Genomic DNA, 18,069 nt, shown 5'->3' with positions numbered 1-18,069 from the left:
GGTGTACTCAATGACGTCACTGTGACGTGACGTGTCCGTGATATCTCTGACAACCCTGTCTCTGTACCGAAACCATGGCTAGTTGAAATATGCCAGTTGCAGCTCGAGGGTCTCGCCCTGCAGCTTGTTTCCCGCCACGTCCGCCGCGCGACGGTAGCCTTCATCCTTGTATGAGCCAGCAGCTACGTGACCAATGGCCCGCCTGAAGGTACGACAACTGCACTCGTCGCCCCGATCACCGTACATCAGGCCAAAGCGCGGCGGATGTGGCCGATGGAATCACGAGTCACGGTCCGCTCTTCTCGAGGGTGAGCGTCTTACCTTGTGTTAGATTGCCCATCACATATTGACACAAGTCTGACTGAAGCCCTCGATTTGTCTCGCGGAACGGAGTCGCATCGTGATACAGCCCAGAAGCGCGTCGCGCGTCCCGAGTTTATCAGGGACTTCATATTCAAAAAGACTGGAGCATGTCCAGATGTCAAGTCCATCAGCGATGAAATGAAGAACATGCATTTCACTACTGGTCAGTCATGACGCGGCGGTACAGAATCACAGGTCAACGGCGTGCTTACCATTGGCTGTTCAGAACGTCGTCTCAGCGCGCGAGATACTTCTGCTACAACGTGCTTTCATCTTGACGGAACGTCTTCCGACCCTTCGGCCTCCACCGAGGCACCCATGCCTTCCGTGATCACGACACCTGCAAGCCCGATCCGCAATCTCGCCAACTATTCTCTCGCGACAGGGTCAGCTGATCAGGCCGAGCTTCCGCCTTCGATGTCTCGACGCCGTCGCGCTATGAACATGCCGACGTTGCACAGCCAGATGCAACTGCCCCCGCTTTCTCTTAGCATGCCTCGGATGTCTTCCCCGCGTAACCTCTCGCCTGTGTCACCCGCTACCGCTGTCCCATCCACCAACTGGTTTGGTGCACTCAATCGACCTAATTTGACACTTCGCGGGAGCTCAGCGGACTCGATGCCCCGCACACCCTTGGAACAGATGGTTCATACCCCCCTGAACCCACCAGAAGTCCCGAAAGCACCACCACCCATGCCTCGTCGACGCGGCGACCTGACCGTGCTATGGAATGATCGATGGAGCCCTACTCCCGAAGACCTATTCACTCCCCTCCCTGGCAAAACATTCGGCGTCGAGCTACCTCCGCTGTCAGCCGTGAAGAGCACTACTGGCATTGCGCCGGCTTTGTCGTCGTCCAGTTCGTCCGGGAACGCGACCCCTTCTCCTTCCTCAACTCTCGACACGCTAGCATTAAACCCCTCGCAGCCCCCTTACCCCTTGCCATCGAACGGTAACACAACTTGCACCGTCAATCCCATGGTTCACTTCCGCCTGAACCCCCGCCCTCGCCACCTATCCCTTCCGCGTCGTTCCACCTACCAACACCCTGAGCGTTGCGATCGTAAGACATCAATAACCTCTCCTGGACACCCCAAGCCGAACCTGCGCATCATTCCTCCGCAGCGGAGCAGTGCAGACTCCCCTCTTGCCTCCCCGCTCATCATCAAGCCCATGACCGCTGACCAGATCCTCCGAAACCCCCTGTCCCCGCCCACCCCGGCTCACTTCAACACTCCCGTATCATCCGCCTCGTACTTCAACGTCAACCCGCTTTGAACATCATGACGTCGCGCTCTCTGTGTTTTGTTTGTCTCGCGTGCGGACGCTAACTGTGATCCACCTTGGATGTGTATTAGCGACGCCGGCCTGTTGTCGCGCTTTCGTAGCTTGTTGTCTCATTGTTCATATCGAACGCCTGTATAGAACTGTCCCCATGTTTTGTTAGCCTGCGCCTCCTTCGTCTTGACGAGGATACCTATCTCGATGCCTCGCTATCTGGCTGCCTTAACCCTTAACTCTCGATGTTTTCCTGATGACCTACTTAGCTTATAACCGAGTATTTGATATGTATGTAACGATGTAAAGTGATCAAGATCTAAGACTACACGAATCGTGCGACTCGGAGTTAGACTATTCATATTCCCATCCAGTCTCTAGACCAACAGGACGAATCGGTGTCACCCTGGGTCCAGGCGGAGAACACAGAGCTTACCACTGCGTACTTCCGTGTACGCGCATGGCCGGTATCCCGACGGGAGGATGGACGTCATGACCGTAGGACTGCGACACCAACTTTAGCCATCGCACATAGCTTCTCTCACAAGTGCCGAAAGATAAAATGAGGGACATTCCCATCTCATAGCTTAGAGATCCTACCTATCTCTACCCTCATCATGGCTGCTCCTACCCAGAAAAGCGCCCTTAACATTGTGATGGTGAATTGTAGCACGTTTCGTTTAGAAGCTTGAGCGATCATACTCAAGGACATGGTTTACTAGGGTTGTATGACCTTTGGCGAGGAGGGCAAAGAGGGTGCGCGTCTGCACGACATCAAAGGTCAAACGAATTGCAGCCTTATATGGTCGAGTTTTGACCCTTTGACATACAGATGTCGAGGCAATATTGGACGTCTTTGCAAAACACGGGCATACTGAGGTGATCAAGAACGGTGACACTGATTATTCCCCTTAACTGAGCAGTCTTCACCATCAGCTCGACACGGCTCGCACCTATTGCGGAGGGACTAGTGAACAATATCTGGGCAAGATCGATCTCGCGAAGAAAGGCCTCAAGGTCGAGACAAAGCTTTACCCCAATGCTGCAACCGGCAGGCAATGTCAGTGAAGATGCGTCGTATCTGCGCCCACGGGTTGACCTGCCTTGCCATCAGGGGGACCAGGGGACTCGATCTCCCACAAGCCAGAGGTGCATTATGCGGCCACCTCGAGTGATTCGGGCGACTGAATATGTTGACCTGTAGGATCTTCGCAAATACCTGGATGTTTCTCTCAAGGCCTTGAACACTGAGTATGGTCATCTTTCGCTCCCTACGTGCAAATGGTTGACCATCTGCTTCTTAAATTGATTATATCAGCTGCCTGGAGATGTGGTACCTCCATGGCCCAGACCGCACCACACCGTACGAAGTTACCATGAAGACTGTCAACGAGCTTTACAAGGAAGGCAAATTCAAGCGTTTTGGCATCAGCAACTACATGGCGTGCGTAGCACCAGCTCCTTCCTGAAAGTTCCATGAAGTGTTAACTACCCATCAGATGGGAGGTGGCGGAAATTGTCATGATTTGCCGGGCCAATGGCTACATCCAGCCCACAGCGTATCAAGGGATCTACAATGCCATTCATCGGTAAGCCGGGTCATTCAAGCTTATGTTCAGCCGAAACCAACAATCACTCAGCGGTGTAGAACCTGAGCTCTTCCCGTGCTTGCGCAAGTTCGGCATCAGCTTCTACGAGTTTAACCCACGTTCGTACATGTTACACGATTGGCATTCCGAATTCTCATATCGCGAACGATGAAGTCGGAGGCGGCTTTTTCACTGGTCGATACCTCTCACCAGATGCCGAGGTTGAGCCGGGCGCGCGATTCGACCCTAACAGAGCTCAAGGACGAGTCAGTAGAGAATCAATGATCCGAATTCAATCGGGTGAGATCCTGATACATTGCTTTCCAGAACTACCGCCAGCGATACTGGAAGGAACCCTACTTCAAGGCGGTTGCCGCGATCAAGGAGCTCGCCGACAAGCACAACTTGACAATGCCCGAGATCGGTTGGTGCCTCGAAATCGTCTCCCATGAAAAAGCAGCTCACCCGAGCTTCACATTGCACAGCACTTCGCTGGATCTCCCATCATAGCCTGATGAAGCGCGAGTTCGGAGATGCAGTCATCATCGGAGCTTCGAGTCTCAACCACATTGAGCAGGTCTGCTTAATCTTCCATGCGTCTTACAGTACCCCGATCTCATTCTGGTTTCGCAGAACCTAATTGATTTGGAGAAAGGCCCTTTGCGTAAGTCTTGGATGGATGATCAGATTTGCGGAAGTTGACGGTACCCCTAGCCGAAGACGTTGTCAAGGGCTTGGACGATGTCTGGATGAGTGTCAAGGCGTACGCCTCGAACTACTTCCACTAGCGTCTGGTCGCCACGCGTGTACAGGAACACATGCTGCAAGCAACCTGGCGTTCATCATTCACCCTTCCCAATGGGTTGAGCTATGCTGCCCGAAACTTCCATGGGCGCAAAAACTGGAGATGAGCAAGGAACTAATGCATTGGGAATAACAGAATATGCGACTCCATCCAATATTATGGAAATTATGTCTTTTACTATGTAACAATATGTCGGTACGATTACTTTTGGACGTTTGCGGCCAGCCATTGCTCGACATCTTCTTTGGAACGCTGCAGAACACATAATCAATATCGCGACACTCGCATCGTAGTCCGATATGGCTTTACCTCGATCAGAGCGGCCTTGGCTTTGATGCTGTCCAGTGTCTGCTCGAGACTCATGCGGTATTTGCTGATGTCCTTGCCTCTGAAGAATTCTACAGTCTCGTCGTGGTCCTTGATAGACGAGAGACCATTGAACGCTCGCTACGAAGAGAATGCCCGTCAGACGTAGCTTCACGTCATGTTCGGGGTCGCCTGCGTACCTCGACAATAAATTTCAATGAGAAGTTGCCATCGAAGCGCTTGTAGATCTGATCGTAGCGTTCCTTGAAGAACTCGGTGAGCACGCGCCTCGTCTTGCGATTGGCGGAGACGCCGCCAAAGAAGTATACGATGTCCTGGTCTCGGCCGTGCTCGAGCGCATACTCCAGTGTCTCCCTCGCTAAGGCGGGATCTTCGCTCGAGCCAAGTGCCTGCATAGCCGCGATGGCCTGCGCGGGGTTGCGAGGCTTGGCGTGTATCTTCTTCAATGCTTCGAACTCGGCGCGGCCGCCACGCCAAACGGCGACAGAGTAGGTAATGCCCAAGAGTTCAGGAGGGATGTGGTCGTCCGAGCCGGTCTCAAGGAAGGTTGTGAACCAACCATGGAGCTTCTCGACGGTACTATCGCGGTCGTGAGTAACGTCCGCCGCCATAAGGACTGATCGGAGAGCACACCTTTCAAGGCGGGACCCAGAAGCTGCTTGCACGGCAAGCGTCCTCAGTTCTGTAATGTCGGGCGATTCATCGGCCGAGTATTCGTAGCCGAGCCTGGCTACCAAAGGACCCGCCAACTCCCGCGTGAATGCCCTAAGGCCCTCCACGATCTCGTCGTTTTCCCAGAAAGCATTCCTTAGCGAGCCAATGCCCGACAGTATGGAGCCCCAAACAAGGACTGTGAATCTCTTCCGTCAGCCTTTCGTGCAGGGAAGAGGAAGGAACGCTCATTACTCACACTCCTTCTCGTCCTTGAACGCCTTATACAGCGAGAGCGCCGAACTGACTTTGGCGAAACCGGCTTCGGATAACGCGGCAGTGTCGTAAACCAGACCGATCCGATCTTCGAGCGAAAACACGTCCTCGCTCCTAGCAGCCTCCTCTGCAATAGCGTTCAGACGTTCGGGGGTGTACAGGACGCGGTAGACCCCTGTGGTACCCGCGTTCAACTTCCACGGTTTGCTGGTGTCGATCGCGAAGGTGTCTTCTCTCTTGTCAAGAACGATCTTGGTGTCGATACCCGAAGATGATTGGAGGCTCAACGGGACGGTCCTAGAACGTCGGTCAGCCCCGAGGGGGAATCCGGCTGTGCGAATTTGCACATACCAGATCGTCTCGTTGTCCTTCGGTTCCGCAGGACCTGTCTCAAGGAAGCGGTCCTGGCGGACTTTGATGGCACCCTCCGTCTCAGTGACGGTGAGGACCGGGAAGCCCATCTACACAATCATCCAAATGGCGAATTGACATGGTGTAGGAGTCTGCAAACCTTCGAAATCCAGTTTTCGACCATCCCTGCGACATCCTTGCCAGTGGCCTCTCCGATACCCTCCCAAAGATCCCTGCTGACGCTGTTGCCGTAGAGTCGCTTTTTGAGGTACAGAGAGACACCCTTGACGAATTGCTCCTCGCCCACCCAGTTCGCAAGCATACGCAGTACGCTTGCGGCTTTAGAGTACGAGAGAGAGTCGAATATCTGCACATTTTGAACATTTAAGTGCAAACTAGGGGATCAATGGTGGCCGTTGGCTTACCTGGTTGATTTCGTTGGCGTCCGGGCAGTCTACCTCGACAGGATGCGAGGACAACTTGGCGTCAAGGTGAAGCGCGGCTTGTAGGTGGTCCGTGATGAACTCCGAGTACACCTTCCACTCCGGGAACACTCTGGGTAAATATCGATTAGCGATGTCAACCGAAGACTAGACTGCGAATCCGTACTTGTCTAGATGTGGGTGTGGGTCAGACTACGTCCCCATCACGCAAAATGGTTTACACCCACCAATGATGATAACCTCGCCCATTAGGGTTGCGAAGCCCTCGTTGAGGTACAGATATGTCCACCACTCCATTGTTGTGATATTACCGAACCTACGAGACGGAATCGGTAAATGTGACCTCGTATACGTTGCACGAGCAGGATGCAAACCACATGTGGGCCACCTCATGACTTTGGGTCGTCGCGATCCGCTTCTTGGTCTTGATATCTGCCCGCTCCGCATCGAGGAGGTACATACTGGTACGACCAGTGATCAAGCCCTGCGATAGCACAAGTTATCAGCGTCAAGACCATAAGATTCAATACAGGGGGAGCATACCCAGTTCTCCATGGCACCTGCGTCAAAGTCCGTAGCGACGAGCGTGTCGAGCTTGGGCAGCGGATACTCGATATCGAACACCTTCTCGTAGATAGGCAGAACCTTCGCCTTGACGTCCAAACCGAACTGGGCTTGGTGGATGAGGTCCGGTGTCGCGTATATGCGCAGAGGACGGGTTTTGCCGCTGATGGGTGAGGTGTACGAGCTTTCAAGGTGTGCGAAGGGCCCGTTTGCCCAGGCCACGATGTAAGACGACATCTACGATTTCTCTCTGAGACGACGTCGGGGACGGTAATATGAGCTGCTTACGGGAGGCGTCGTCTCGAACTTGGTTATTTTCCACTTCTCTTCGGACTTGCTGCCTAATGCCAGTGACGAGATCGTGCTCCCAGTCGCAGACGGCTCCGTTGTATACACTTCCTCCGAGATGGCCGGCATGTTGCTCAAGCTGACGGTGTCCGCGCGCGAGATCAAGGTGACGGCGAACGTCGCCTTCAGCGCAGGCTCGTCCCAGCAAGGGAACGAGCGACGGGCCGCCGTAGGCTCGAACTGTGTCAACGCGTAGTACTTGGTCTTGCCGTCCTGCTCGTACGTGCTGTAGTAGTAGCCCATCATGCTGCCGGTCAGCTTTCCGTCGAACGCGATCTGTAGCTGCGCTTTCGAGCCCGCGGGGAGTGACGTGGCGAAGTGGACGTGCATCCGCTCCTGCTCTTTTTCAAAAGAACGAGAAGACTCGGTCTGCGCGGTATGGAGGGCATCGGATTGGAGGGTGATGTTGCCGAGGTTGAGGTCGGACGAGTTGAAAACCAGGGTCGAAGTCTCTGCCTTGACATCGAGGCTGCGGACGCATTTCAATTCCCGCATTTTGAGCAAGGTAGACTTGGGCTCGACTCACTTGATCTTCACGAAACCGTCGAAGGTCAGTTTCTCGAGATCCGTCCTGATGGTGACATCGTAGTGGCTCGGGCGAACGGCGGTCGGCAGGCGGAAGTCCTGGGGCGCGGCGGCGGAACTCGCGGAGACGATTGGGGTGGACATCCTGGCGATGGTGGAGCAGGCCCGCGTCGCAGTCCTTGGCTTAAATAGGGCGGCTCGGTTTGATCGATGACCATGGCGGCTGAACGGCGTGACCGCGAACCGTATGGGCGCCTGGGTAAGAACCGGTCCTGAGCAGCCCCAGGCCGAAGCGTGTCTAGGGAACGCACATGCGCTCTGCGTTCGGGCACGCGCAGCGACGGTGGCGGCCCATGCTGCAGCCCCGGAGGTGAGCCCGGAGGCCAGCGAGCGGATCATCCAACGTGGTGGGAGGTCGGGGATGGCGGTGCTCGAGTCTTGCACTTCTCACTCGACCATCACCGCGACCCACGCGCTCTTCGACGATGTCCTGCTCGACATGCCATTTGTCTGCGTTGTGCCGATCTGACCGAACGTCGTAGCTACTCTCTCTTAAGAAAAAACGATATGCTCGTTGCTTGAACGGGCTGAGCCATGCTTCCTCGCCTTCCTCGGCGTATTCGAACGTACGAAACCTTTCCCCCACCGGAGAACCACCTTCTAGGGTCATGCGGCATGCCCATGCCTAGGCATGGAAAGGCACTTCCTCTGTTTTGGTGAAGACGAAGCCACGCTTGCTACATTGTTTTCTACGGATGGCAGTTCTTCCTAGAGCCGAAGCAGCCTCAAACCTTCCCCAGTACTGCAGTGTGGCTGATACGGTTATGTCGGAACGGTAGTGGTCAGCTTGTCACATCACTGCACACTGCGTATTCTCTCCATGAAAAGGCTCGGCGATCAAAAGACCAAGCGTTGCAACGTCGTTCCGACCCCTGATTCTCGTATGCTCTCAGATGTCAGTGGTGCGAAGGGTAGAGGTACAAGCTCGCAAATAGCGCACGCTGGGCTGGTTCAAGCCACGCTTCTAACTGCGTTCTCCCATTTCAGTGGAAACTCGTTGTAGTATAAACGTATTTTCGTCACCCCAGTAATCCGTCACCCGATACCACAAGCAGACACGCGCGGCAAATCAACATCGTCTGCCAAAGCTAACCATCGACTCAACAACGCGGTAAAGACCACTCCATGGATAGGACGAACCGGAAATCAACGGGAGTGCAAGCCAAGGTGAGCGATAACGAACAGCGCATTCCACCCTCATCGAGCTGATGGTGGCCCTAGCCTGCGTAGACGTTAGCACAACTCCTCGAATAGATGTAAACGCTATCGGCGATTACGCACACGCATGTGTTGCACTGCGGGGCTCCTCCGCGTACTTCGCACACCTCGCAGTCCTCTCCGCAGGCTTGCTTGCAAGTCAGCGTTCGATGCTCGAGTGCCGCCACTCGGCCAGAGTCCGAGGAACGAGCCATGGCCATACCAAAGCAAATCGAACAGATCAACAAGGAGAGTACGGGGTTGAAGTTTTTCATATCTCGGAAGACTGGGCGGTACGGCTCTGTCCTGCATCCTCGTACTTATCTTCCCCGTGTGGCGTGTGGCATCAAGGCTCTAGGTGCGTTCACACGTCAGTCTCCCGCTGTGATACATCCTAACATCTTTGGACAGTTAACATGGCGAGCGCATCATCTGTCACATTCGCGTGAACCTACATTCGTGCGACAGCATGCGTGTATCGAACATGTCATGCACGTCCTGCCGTCTCTGGACACCCCTCCTCGTTGCAGATGCTCTAGGCCAAGCGAAATTGAGACGCCATAGGCTAGAGACGCGCAGTGGATATATTGCATTGCTCGTTATCAAACTATAAGAATATGTAGCTTACTAATCCCTCATACGTCTGGTAGTGGAACACCAAGGTCTTTGCAGACAGTCTGCAGACTGTTCCATACCTGAATCCTAGCGTCCTCTTTCCGCGCTTCGTTGCTCGGCTCCACAAGTTTTCCCACCGGGGTCAGGTAGGAATTCTGGACAACGGACCATCTCAAATTACAAATGGCGAGAGCGGCCGAAGGAGCCAAAACGCACCTTGTATTTCTCTGCCTCGGCGCGCACGACGGGCGCAGTGGCCGCAAACAAGCTGTTATGGCATCCCTTATCTGGAGAAGCGCCAAAGACCTTCGGAACCCAAGCGAGGTGCCATTTCGACCAATGTTTGATTCCGTTCGCTAGGGAATCGATGAGTCTAAATGACAGACATAGGACTACACACGTACGGGTCTCAACCATCCCGGGATGTACGGATAGGCATATAATGGGGATGCCCTTGGCGGTCAGCCGTTTCTGCAGTTCGGCGGTGTAATGCAGGAACGCGATCTTGGAATAACCTAGCAATGGCAGTATGAGCGACGACGCGCCTATCACAGCGCAAAGGCGATGGACAGCACCATAGCGGGCCATCTGTGGCATGAAGGAGCTCTTGAATTCGTCGTTGAAGTCCTCGGGTGCGTATTTGCAGTTCGAGACCATGCGATGGCCGTCTGAAGAGAGCTAAGATGAGAAGATGAGGCGACTGTCGGTTCACCTGACTGAACAGGGGGCGTACCTGAACAATGCGGACGTCTGCGCCGGGCTCTTGTGCTGTAGACTCGAGCAGCGGCAACAGGTACTGCGTGAAGATGACCGGTCCTATAAGGCTAAGGTTGCCGAACGTTAATGAGTCGCAAGCCAACACCCTATACATATGATATGCACTTCGCCATGATAATCTCCTGATAGCCTAAATCAAGGTCATCAGAATTGACGGAATACACCCAGAATTGACCAACGTACCGGCCTTGGTTTGCACGTAGGGGTGGATTGTACTGCAGGCCCGCAATGAGCGCCTTGGTAGACAATAGGTCGGAAGCACTCACAGAGCAGCGTTGTTGATCAAGATATCCAGCCGCTTCTCCTTTGCCAGCAACTCCTCCGCGGCGGCCTTCGTCAGCGTTGGGTCCGTCAGGTCCAGCTTCAGCCAGATCACTTCCCCGCCCTTCGATCCCAACCCTTCTTTCTTCAACCCCTCTATGGCCGCCGTTGCTTTCGCCTCATTTCGAGCGGCAAGGTAGACTTTAGCGCCTGCTCTTGCGAGGAATTTCACAGTTGGTAGTCCAATACCGGTGCTAGCGAAGACATGGTGAATCACATCCTCGGAGGGTACAAGGATACGTTTCTACTCACTTGCCTCCGGTGACTACGACCACTTTGCCTGTCAAATCGCCGAGGTCGCGTACGGGGTCATATCCCTTGGAGAAGAACAAACCCATTAGGGTGGATACTTGCTAGGAGAACCGAGCTGACAGTCAAGTCCGGGGGAGGACGTTGTACAACGATGCGACGGAACTTTCGGGAAAGCCAAGATTTTATACGTAAGCTGAGAGCAATTGTCCTTGCAGATGGGAAGAGACCGTGGGCATGCGGGGCCAGTTGCCTTGAGTCGACACCTGGTCGCGGCGTCAAAGCCTATGAGCCCGGTCAAGCAACAGCTGTATGGCCGGCAAGTATTGGATCGCAGAAGATGTGGAATCAGGGAGAAGTCGCGAGGACGATGCCATTGAGGATGGATCCCAGTAGGTAGCGTTATATATAATAGACGGCGCTTGGGAAGCGCCTCTGTCCATTATGTAATACGTTGCGATAAGTTGCCTTCAGCCAATTCAATGTCGTAAGAAATGCACACTTGCCGCGACGTCGACGTCCGACATCTTTCTTTCAGCGCATTAGCCGTCGTCAGAGCTACCACCCCTCTTCATGCATTCATATTTAGATTACATGCTACACCGGGTCATCCGAGCTCATGTTCAGGTCTATAGCTGCTCTGACGGGACATCGACCAGGGACACCGACCACGATGTCAACTAGTAAGCGTACGGTCCACGTATCCAGGTGTCATTGTTGCCTCGACCAGGCCAAGATATGGCCTCACGCTCCATTGCTTGCGTTCGAAGCCTGACATTGACGCGGCCCCGGATTAGTAGTCACTTGGTCCGCATCAATACTGGTCTCGTGGCCTTTGGTGTTGCTTTGATTCGCAACTCGATGCTCTTCGAAGGCTCTCCGGGAGAGCTTTCTTAATCCATCGTTCAACAGTGGGAACATCACTCGGCATCCGGTGGCCATGGCTTTGTATATTATGGCCTCTGTAGCTCATACCAGCGTTGCCTGGCTCAAGGCCACAGTCGGTCTTTGTCCTTCCGGCTTAAATACGCGCTACTCTTCTCCCAGCCAGCATCCTTTTCTCTCCCGAATCTCCTGTAGTCACCTCGGGACAGGCGCGCCATGCAGTCCTCGCAAAGCACCTCTCCTCAAAAACATCGTTCCCCCCACGTCGGTCGTCGCCCTGGTGGACGCAGATATAACCGCTACGCGAAGGGCACGCAATCCCGTTTCGAGCAGTCGCACGCGTCTGTATCCGGATCCTTCGATGCGCCTCCTACACTTGATGCCGCATCCCCTTCGGAAGGCAAAGCGAAGAAACGATCCGCATCGCAACCCGTAACAACGTCCTCTCTCCACACTTCGCTGTCGAACACCCCGGCGGGTCCCGGGGTTTCCTCCGTTCTCCGTACCCGTCTCGCCTTCGACGCCGCCCCGTATCACACTTCTCAACAATCTTCAGGCGCTCTCCCCACTTATAACGGCCTGGCCTTGACCCCCAGCGAGCACCGCGCAATACAGAAACACCTCGACGCCGGCCATGATTTCGTTCTCCTACCGAGGAGCGAAACCGACTCACGACCGTTTTCTGCCACCCTTGGTGGTGACTGCTCCCTGTGTAACGCCAGCAAAAGCGGGTGCTGCAGATCACATTGCCCGCGATGCTTCCCGAACATGCCCTGCATGTTACATACCAACGTGTCCCCCATGGGATCGCACATCAACACAGCCTGGCGCCCGGGCTTCTGCATAGGCACAGGCTGCAGAAGAGTCATAGACGGCGCCGGTTCCAAGTGGTATTGCCGCATCTGCTTCGAAAAAGAGGAAGCAGTCAAGCGCTCCATCATGCGCGAAATAGCTAGAGCGACAAACTCTGCACAACCCCGTTATCCTTAATAACGCATCTTACTACGTCCAAGAAAACTTGATTGAATCAACATCATGTCCACGAACTCACTGCCATCTATTACATCTGGAGTATCAAGTAGTTTAACGAAAATGATTCATCAGCGAGGAGCTTTTGCAATCTTGCGGGTGAACTGGGAGCAATCATACATCGTAATATGCTTAGATTGCTATCAAACGTATGTCTATATGGCCCCCAACGTGTGGATATCATCTTAATCCTGGGGTCTACGTTAAGTATGTAGCTTCTCTTGTTCAACTTCAAGCAGTGTCCGGTTCAGAATCACAAAGCTTTCTGAAGTGCGCCATGTGATGACGTCATGGGGTGGTCTGATGGAACCCAATTCACCCCACTTCGCCCCAAGCCAGCTCACGCGAACAACAATTCCATCGTTTGGAGTAGATGCTGTGTGTCTACGTCATGAGAGTAGAACGTCTCTGCCTGGATATAAGACAAGTGTGTCGCAATGGACGTTCTACAATTCGAATATACAAACTTTGTCCCACCACAACTCGCCCTAAAAATGTCTCTCAACGATCAAGAGCTCACCGGCAACAAGGGCGTAGACGTCCACCCCGGTGTTGCCAACCCCACCATGCACTCGATTCACCCAGATCCCCTCGGGTCCAACTTCGTAGGTTAACGCGCAACGGGAGTCTTACGTCGACTTACATGCTGATGCCTCTCTCAAGGTAACTGACCCGACAACGGACGACCTAGGCGCCGGCGCCGGTCCCAACTTCACCGGTGACCGCGAAGCCAGACGTAACTTCTCTCAGACTGCGGGCGTCGTCGAAGGTCGCCCAGGCGTCATCGAGTCGACGAACATCGACCCGTTGAACGAGAATTCCAACAAATGTCAGTCCCTGTCCGATCAGCCCGGTTGCGTGCTCGTCTGACTCGAAATCCAGATGACGGTTGGGCTAACGCAACCAGCCAACCCGGTGGCACCGACCAGCAGGGTGCAGGATACGTTGCGCAGGCCTCAACAATGGCTGCCACTACTGCGTCTATGACCGCGGACACTGCATCGAAAGCGATGCAAGCAGGCAAGGAGGCGATCTTCGGGAGAAAGGATTGAAGCGCGATCCTGCACATGGCATATAAATGTACTATTATCGGTGTATAATGAAAGACACGTACGGCAGATTCACTCACCCGACCAGAAGATGGTGAGATCTGGTTTCGGCATGCAGCACGAACAGGAGCGCGAACGTGGAGTCGAATTAGACTAAACAAGTGACCTGAATTGCATTTGCAGTAACACGACATCCTCCTTCTCACATTACCTCCACACCGCCAGCTAACCTCCATACCGTTTCCGCACACCAAGCTAGGAGATTGAGCGTCCCATAGAACATCATCGGTATGACGCCCATGAGTAAATTACCCAAAATACCACGCCTAGTGATCGTATCCCATAATTCGCCCCTGATAGTTGGAGGCGCAGATGTTGAACGATAAGGACCGACGAGTCGATAGAACGGCACGAAAGCTGCGCCGAAGCTATATAGACGCGGTTGTATGAGTATCTTGAGGCCGACATCAAGTTTCAACAAAGCGAACACTCGCCAGTAGCATAAAAGCACATGTGTGCCATATTCTTGCCAAAGCTCCCATAATCCAGGTGCGGCACCCATGTCCTTCGCGAGAGTGCTGATATAGGTCGAGTGGTCGACGCCGTACTTGATCCGTGCGGTCTCCTTCACAAGCAAGTGATAATGCGGAGGCGATAGTTGCTTTCGTATCTTGCCCTGGATGAGCGCAACCCAGAACATGGCTTGCATCTCAGCGATCGGTGGTATTGCACCTACCACGGCGTCAGCTTGAGAGTCTTTCAGCGTGATATAGATAGTCATACCGACGCCAGGTCGTACGAAGCCTATGAAAGCTACTGATTCATCGCCCGACTTGACGATATTTCGTACGTCTGCTTGGTCCGGCGTGGCATAGTCGCTATTCGCGTCAAAAAAGCCAAATTTCTGCGTATAGCCGGTGGCGTATATGACCTGTAAAAATAGCGTAAGAAATGCATATCCGGGATCGGGGCTCGCTCACAGTATCGGGACGGAAATCGCGTCCGGCCATACGCAGGGCGTCTTTCCTGATGCTCCCGTCGTTGCGCTTGGCGAGAGGGAACACGGCTCGGCCTTCCTCGTCAAAATGCGTCGGGAACGGTGCAAGCTCGACGGTGAAGTCCGTTTGGGGCGGCGAGTCCTCCGGTGGGTCGACGTACTTCGAAAAGTAGTCCATGAATGCCGGACGACGTCGGTATGGCCGATTAATGTACGGCATGGCTTTGTGAGACTTGATGTAGCGCGGTCAGTATATTTTCATGGAGAACGGGATACGGCTCATGATACCTTGTTCAGGAACACGTATGCGCGGCCAAGGCGGTCGGGCTCCAGCTCGCCAACCTGCGAGGCGGACTGATTGAACAACCGTTGTCGTTGGCTAACAGTCTCTGCCGCTCACCCACTGATTACAACCCGCTTGAGTTCCTGAAAGGGGTGACTGAGTCGCATTTCAGAGGCCGATATTTGGTTGACCTACCTGTCAATATCCATAATACACGTTTGATGACGAAGTCTGATATGCTGTATGAACGGTCGGTGACAATACATCGTGATCGAACAAGTCCGTCTTACAACCATCGTATATGCGAAGCTGCAACCCAAGGATGCTACACAGCAACCGTCAACATCCTGACGGATAGTACGTCACGGCCTGACTCACAACGTATGCGGTTTCAGCAAAATTCGTGATGAGACAGTCGATGGGCAGAGGCGTGTCGGACTCAAACTTGAACCCAAACAAGGAGAAGTCGTTCTGGCACACCGAGATCAACTCGAGTAGTTTTCCCGCGGCCAGACATTGTGACGCACCAAAGCTTTCGGGAAAGACAAGAATCTAGACAGGTAGTGATAAGAGCGTGTCATGACCAAATGTGGGTGCATTACCCTGCCCTTGAACACAGGACGACCTCTGTAGCTTTGGCCTTTGCGCTTTCGTAGGCGAGGTCCATCCCTGTCTCACCAGTCCCAAGGATCATAACGCGACGTCCTTGCAGTTGAGATCGACGTTTGTAAACCGCGGAGTGATATACTTCTGGCAGAGGAGCGCCTTCAGAGCGTCGCTTGAGGACATTTTCGACACCAGGAATGGATGGTACGGCCGGGGTGACGTGTAGCCCTGAACAAACCGCCACATACTTCGCCTGTATGCGTTCCTGTTCTACTTGACACGCTGATTGTCAGTGAGAAGACCCGATATCGTGCGTTTGGATCCACCTTGCGATGTATCCGAGGATGCCGCGCGTCGAACGTACGTCACCACATGGGTACCGTCCGTATCACGCGATACGTTCACAACCTTGCAGCCGAACTGTATGCGCGCAGCAAGCTTGAAGTGTTCCACGTAGGCTTCGAGGTATTGGACGTATTCCTGGTGCGGGAGTGAGAAAACGTGGTGAACGGGAACCACAACTTCGGGCGTGCCTCCAAAGTCAAATGGTCGGGGTGTTCGCGAGGCAGCCGAAAGTCGCTGAAGGACGTCAGCTGCTTAGAGCTGACAAGGTTGGCGTTCTAATTTATATAATGCATTCAGCTTCAGGCGACTACGATGGAGCGGACGTGCTAACCTCGTAAGACCTGTATCGAAACGTTCCACCGATTGCATACTCGGATTCGAGTATGACAGGATCAAGCCCCGCTTCAACAAGAGTCTTGCAGGTAACCAGACCGGCCGGTCCTGTCAGGCGCTTTCCCGGTGAGCCTGGAATGCGCATTTGCGCGTATACATTCCAACCTCGTCTCACCTGCGCCGATTACTACAACATCGGGAGTCATTCTCTTCGCTCGGAACGGCCAACGGTTCGGTCAAACCTCCGTCCTCGCACCTGGAGTAGTCCGCCTAGGTGAGGTAGGTTACAAACGTACTTACACAGAGGAGCAAGGCGCGCGGGTACATGCCGATAATCACGGGCGTTCCGGTTTGCTTCCTCCCATCGCCTCCCATGTTATCTGCTATGCGAATATTATTGTGGTTTCCCATTGGTAGACTCAATGAGCGATTGTATTCTTTGCATGAACGGCGGCAACTGCTCGATACTGAGAAGCAGTCGTGCAGGATGATCTGCCTCATGATGCTTAGAGTTCAAGGTTCGCCACTTGGGCTCTCACTGGCCAGTGTTGGTCACAGTCTTGGCAACATCGACGTGTATTCCGGCCCTCTCTTCAAGTGGACTTCATGGGAACGAACTCTCAGGTACACCGCAGCGGACGAGGCTTGCACCAGCGCAATTTACGAATCGTTGCCCATTGGATGTCATACCTTGACGGAAGAACGGGGGTTGGTACGCGTATCAACTTTCTCAGCTGAATCCGGACTTAGATATTTAATTCCCGTGCAGTACTCAACGCGGACTGGGATGGGCGTGGAACAACTGTACAGAAATGCGGAAACGCCGGATCGACCCGAAGTTATGGACAAGTTTGAGATCGGAAGTATCGACGCCCCTCGACTCGGATTCTTTCCGTCCACCGATGTAGCTTCGTGGGTGGATCCTGCGTCTTTACCCAGGCATCGGTGTTGTTTCTCTGCGCTTTATGGGAGTCTAAGCGGCCCGCGAGCAGCGGCAATGTCTGCATGGCGGCCCACGACTATAACAGATCATCTCACTCAATGTCCATCTACGCAACCCTTTGCCCTTGGACAGCTCCATCTACGACGCGAGGTTCGCTATGTGGCTCCTCATCAAAGTGTTTTCCAAGACTTCAACTGACGGCTGAATACAGGGCGGATCACTGTTAACCTTATAAATGCGCCGAACTTTGCCTATCCACCCATTCGCTTTCCTAGTCGTTGCAGTATCTGCTTCGCATGGAGGGAAGGGCCCCGGCGGAGGTGGTGAGGAAGGAGGTGAGGAAGGAGGCGAATCCGAAGATCCTCCAGCAGCAACCACCGGCACGACAAGCACTACTACATTGACCGCTGTGTCGACGACTACCATAACTTCCTCTGGCGGTGATGGCAGTGGATCCACGATACCTACGTCAACACCCACGACGTTTGAATCTCCACTCCAAATGACAGCCCTGCCAACGTCGAGCTTCGGCTCGGCAGCGCAAGCGTCGTCCTCGGCGAGCTCTTCCGGCGTTGCATCATCCCCTATTACTTTCCTCCCCGTTGCTAACGTGACGACGTGCAACAGCGCGGCCTTGCAATGGCTCTCAAAAGATGCCAGCACCATCCCGCTTTCCATCTCCGTATCAGCCGTGAATCCACAACTGGTATGTGCCATCGCCTCGAACGTGTCTTCGACCGCGGAGCAATACACCTGGCCGGCCGTGAACGTACCCGCCGGCGAATACACAGCATCACTCTCCGATAGTCGAACAACCCAGATATACGCGCATTCAAACCAGTTCTTCGTGCTTGCGGGTA

General features: G+C 53.9%; 5 protein-coding genes across 5 annotated transcripts; 2 read left to right on the top strand and 3 right to left on the bottom strand.

Annotated features, from left to right (window-relative positions):
• Positions 1-193: 193 nt before the first annotated feature.
• Positions 194-1,641, top strand: PUNSTDRAFT_135579 (uncharacterized protein; the record flags this gene model as incomplete). The annotated part of the gene is made up of 3 exons (XM_007385105.1): positions 194-308; positions 368-526; positions 590-1,641. 3 exons carry the CDS (start codon positions 194-196, stop codon positions 1,639-1,641), a joined length of 1,326 nt encoding a protein of 441 aa, XP_007385167.1.
• A 1,416-nt stretch (positions 1,642-3,057) lies between these two features.
• On the bottom strand, positions 3,058-7,865 carry PUNSTDRAFT_126849 (uncharacterized protein). Its single transcript, XM_007385104.1, has 20 exons — positions 7,522-7,865; positions 6,936-7,464; positions 6,627-6,884; positions 6,458-6,567; positions 6,311-6,399; positions 6,066-6,199; positions 5,801-6,007; positions 5,641-5,750; positions 5,273-5,586; positions 4,996-5,212; positions 4,542-4,941; positions 4,345-4,482; positions 3,945-4,287; positions 3,864-3,894; positions 3,716-3,807; positions 3,558-3,654; positions 3,405-3,496; positions 3,282-3,349; positions 3,141-3,230; positions 3,058-3,085 (listed from the first exon to the last, which is right to left on the bottom strand). The coding sequence occupies exons 1-13, from the start codon at positions 7,662-7,664 to the stop codon at positions 4,237-4,239; spliced, it is 2,700 nt and encodes an 899-aa protein (XP_007385166.1). The 5' UTR covers positions 7,665-7,865; the 3' UTR covers positions 3,058-3,085; positions 3,141-3,230; positions 3,282-3,349; positions 3,405-3,496; positions 3,558-3,654; positions 3,716-3,807; positions 3,864-3,894; positions 3,945-4,236.
• Positions 7,866-9,405: 1,540 nt separating this feature from the next.
• Positions 9,406-11,092, bottom strand: PUNSTDRAFT_53350 (NAD(P)-binding protein). Its single transcript, XM_007385103.1, has 9 exons — positions 10,743-11,092; positions 10,436-10,684; positions 10,353-10,384; positions 10,275-10,299; positions 10,126-10,216; positions 9,968-10,070; positions 9,797-9,907; positions 9,609-9,748; positions 9,406-9,547 (listed from the first exon to the last, which is right to left on the bottom strand). The coding sequence occupies exons 1-9, from the start codon at positions 10,826-10,828 to the stop codon at positions 9,413-9,415; spliced, it is 972 nt and encodes a 323-aa protein (XP_007385165.1). The 5' UTR covers positions 10,829-11,092; the 3' UTR covers positions 9,406-9,412.
• Positions 11,093-13,147: 2,055 nt separating this feature from the next.
• On the top strand, positions 13,148-13,705 carry PUNSTDRAFT_114445 (uncharacterized protein; the record flags this gene model as incomplete). Its single annotated transcript, XM_007385102.1, has 3 exons — positions 13,148-13,262; positions 13,345-13,482; positions 13,536-13,705. 3 exons carry the CDS (start codon positions 13,148-13,150, stop codon positions 13,703-13,705), a joined length of 423 nt encoding a protein of 140 aa, XP_007385164.1.
• A 199-nt stretch (positions 13,706-13,904) lies between these two features.
• PUNSTDRAFT_121191 (FAD/NAD(P)-binding domain-containing protein) lies at positions 13,905-16,526 on the bottom strand (the record flags this gene model as incomplete). The annotated part of the gene is made up of 15 exons (XM_007385101.1): positions 16,442-16,526; positions 16,265-16,374; positions 16,122-16,208; positions 15,915-16,068; positions 15,585-15,858; positions 15,510-15,534; positions 15,361-15,453; positions 15,273-15,307; positions 15,178-15,221; positions 15,100-15,125; positions 14,988-15,041; positions 14,683-14,931; positions 14,486-14,633; positions 14,191-14,434; positions 13,905-14,130 (listed from the first exon to the last, which is right to left on the bottom strand). Exons 1-15 carry the CDS (start codon positions 16,470-16,472, stop codon positions 13,905-13,907), a joined length of 1,800 nt encoding a protein of 599 aa, XP_007385163.1. The 5' UTR covers positions 16,473-16,526.
• Between the last annotated feature and the right edge of the window lie 1,543 nt (positions 16,527-18,069).

Source organism: Punctularia strigosozonata (genome assembly GCF_000264995.1).
Source record: "Punctularia strigosozonata HHB-11173 SS5 unplaced genomic scaffold PUNSTscaffold_8, whole genome shotgun sequence".
In the NCBI taxonomy this organism is placed as follows: Eukaryota; Fungi; Basidiomycota; class Agaricomycetes; order Corticiales; family Punctulariaceae; genus Punctularia; species Punctularia strigosozonata.
The sequence above is the reverse complement of the archived record's forward strand: the minus strand, read 5'-3'. Positions and strand labels throughout refer to the sequence as shown.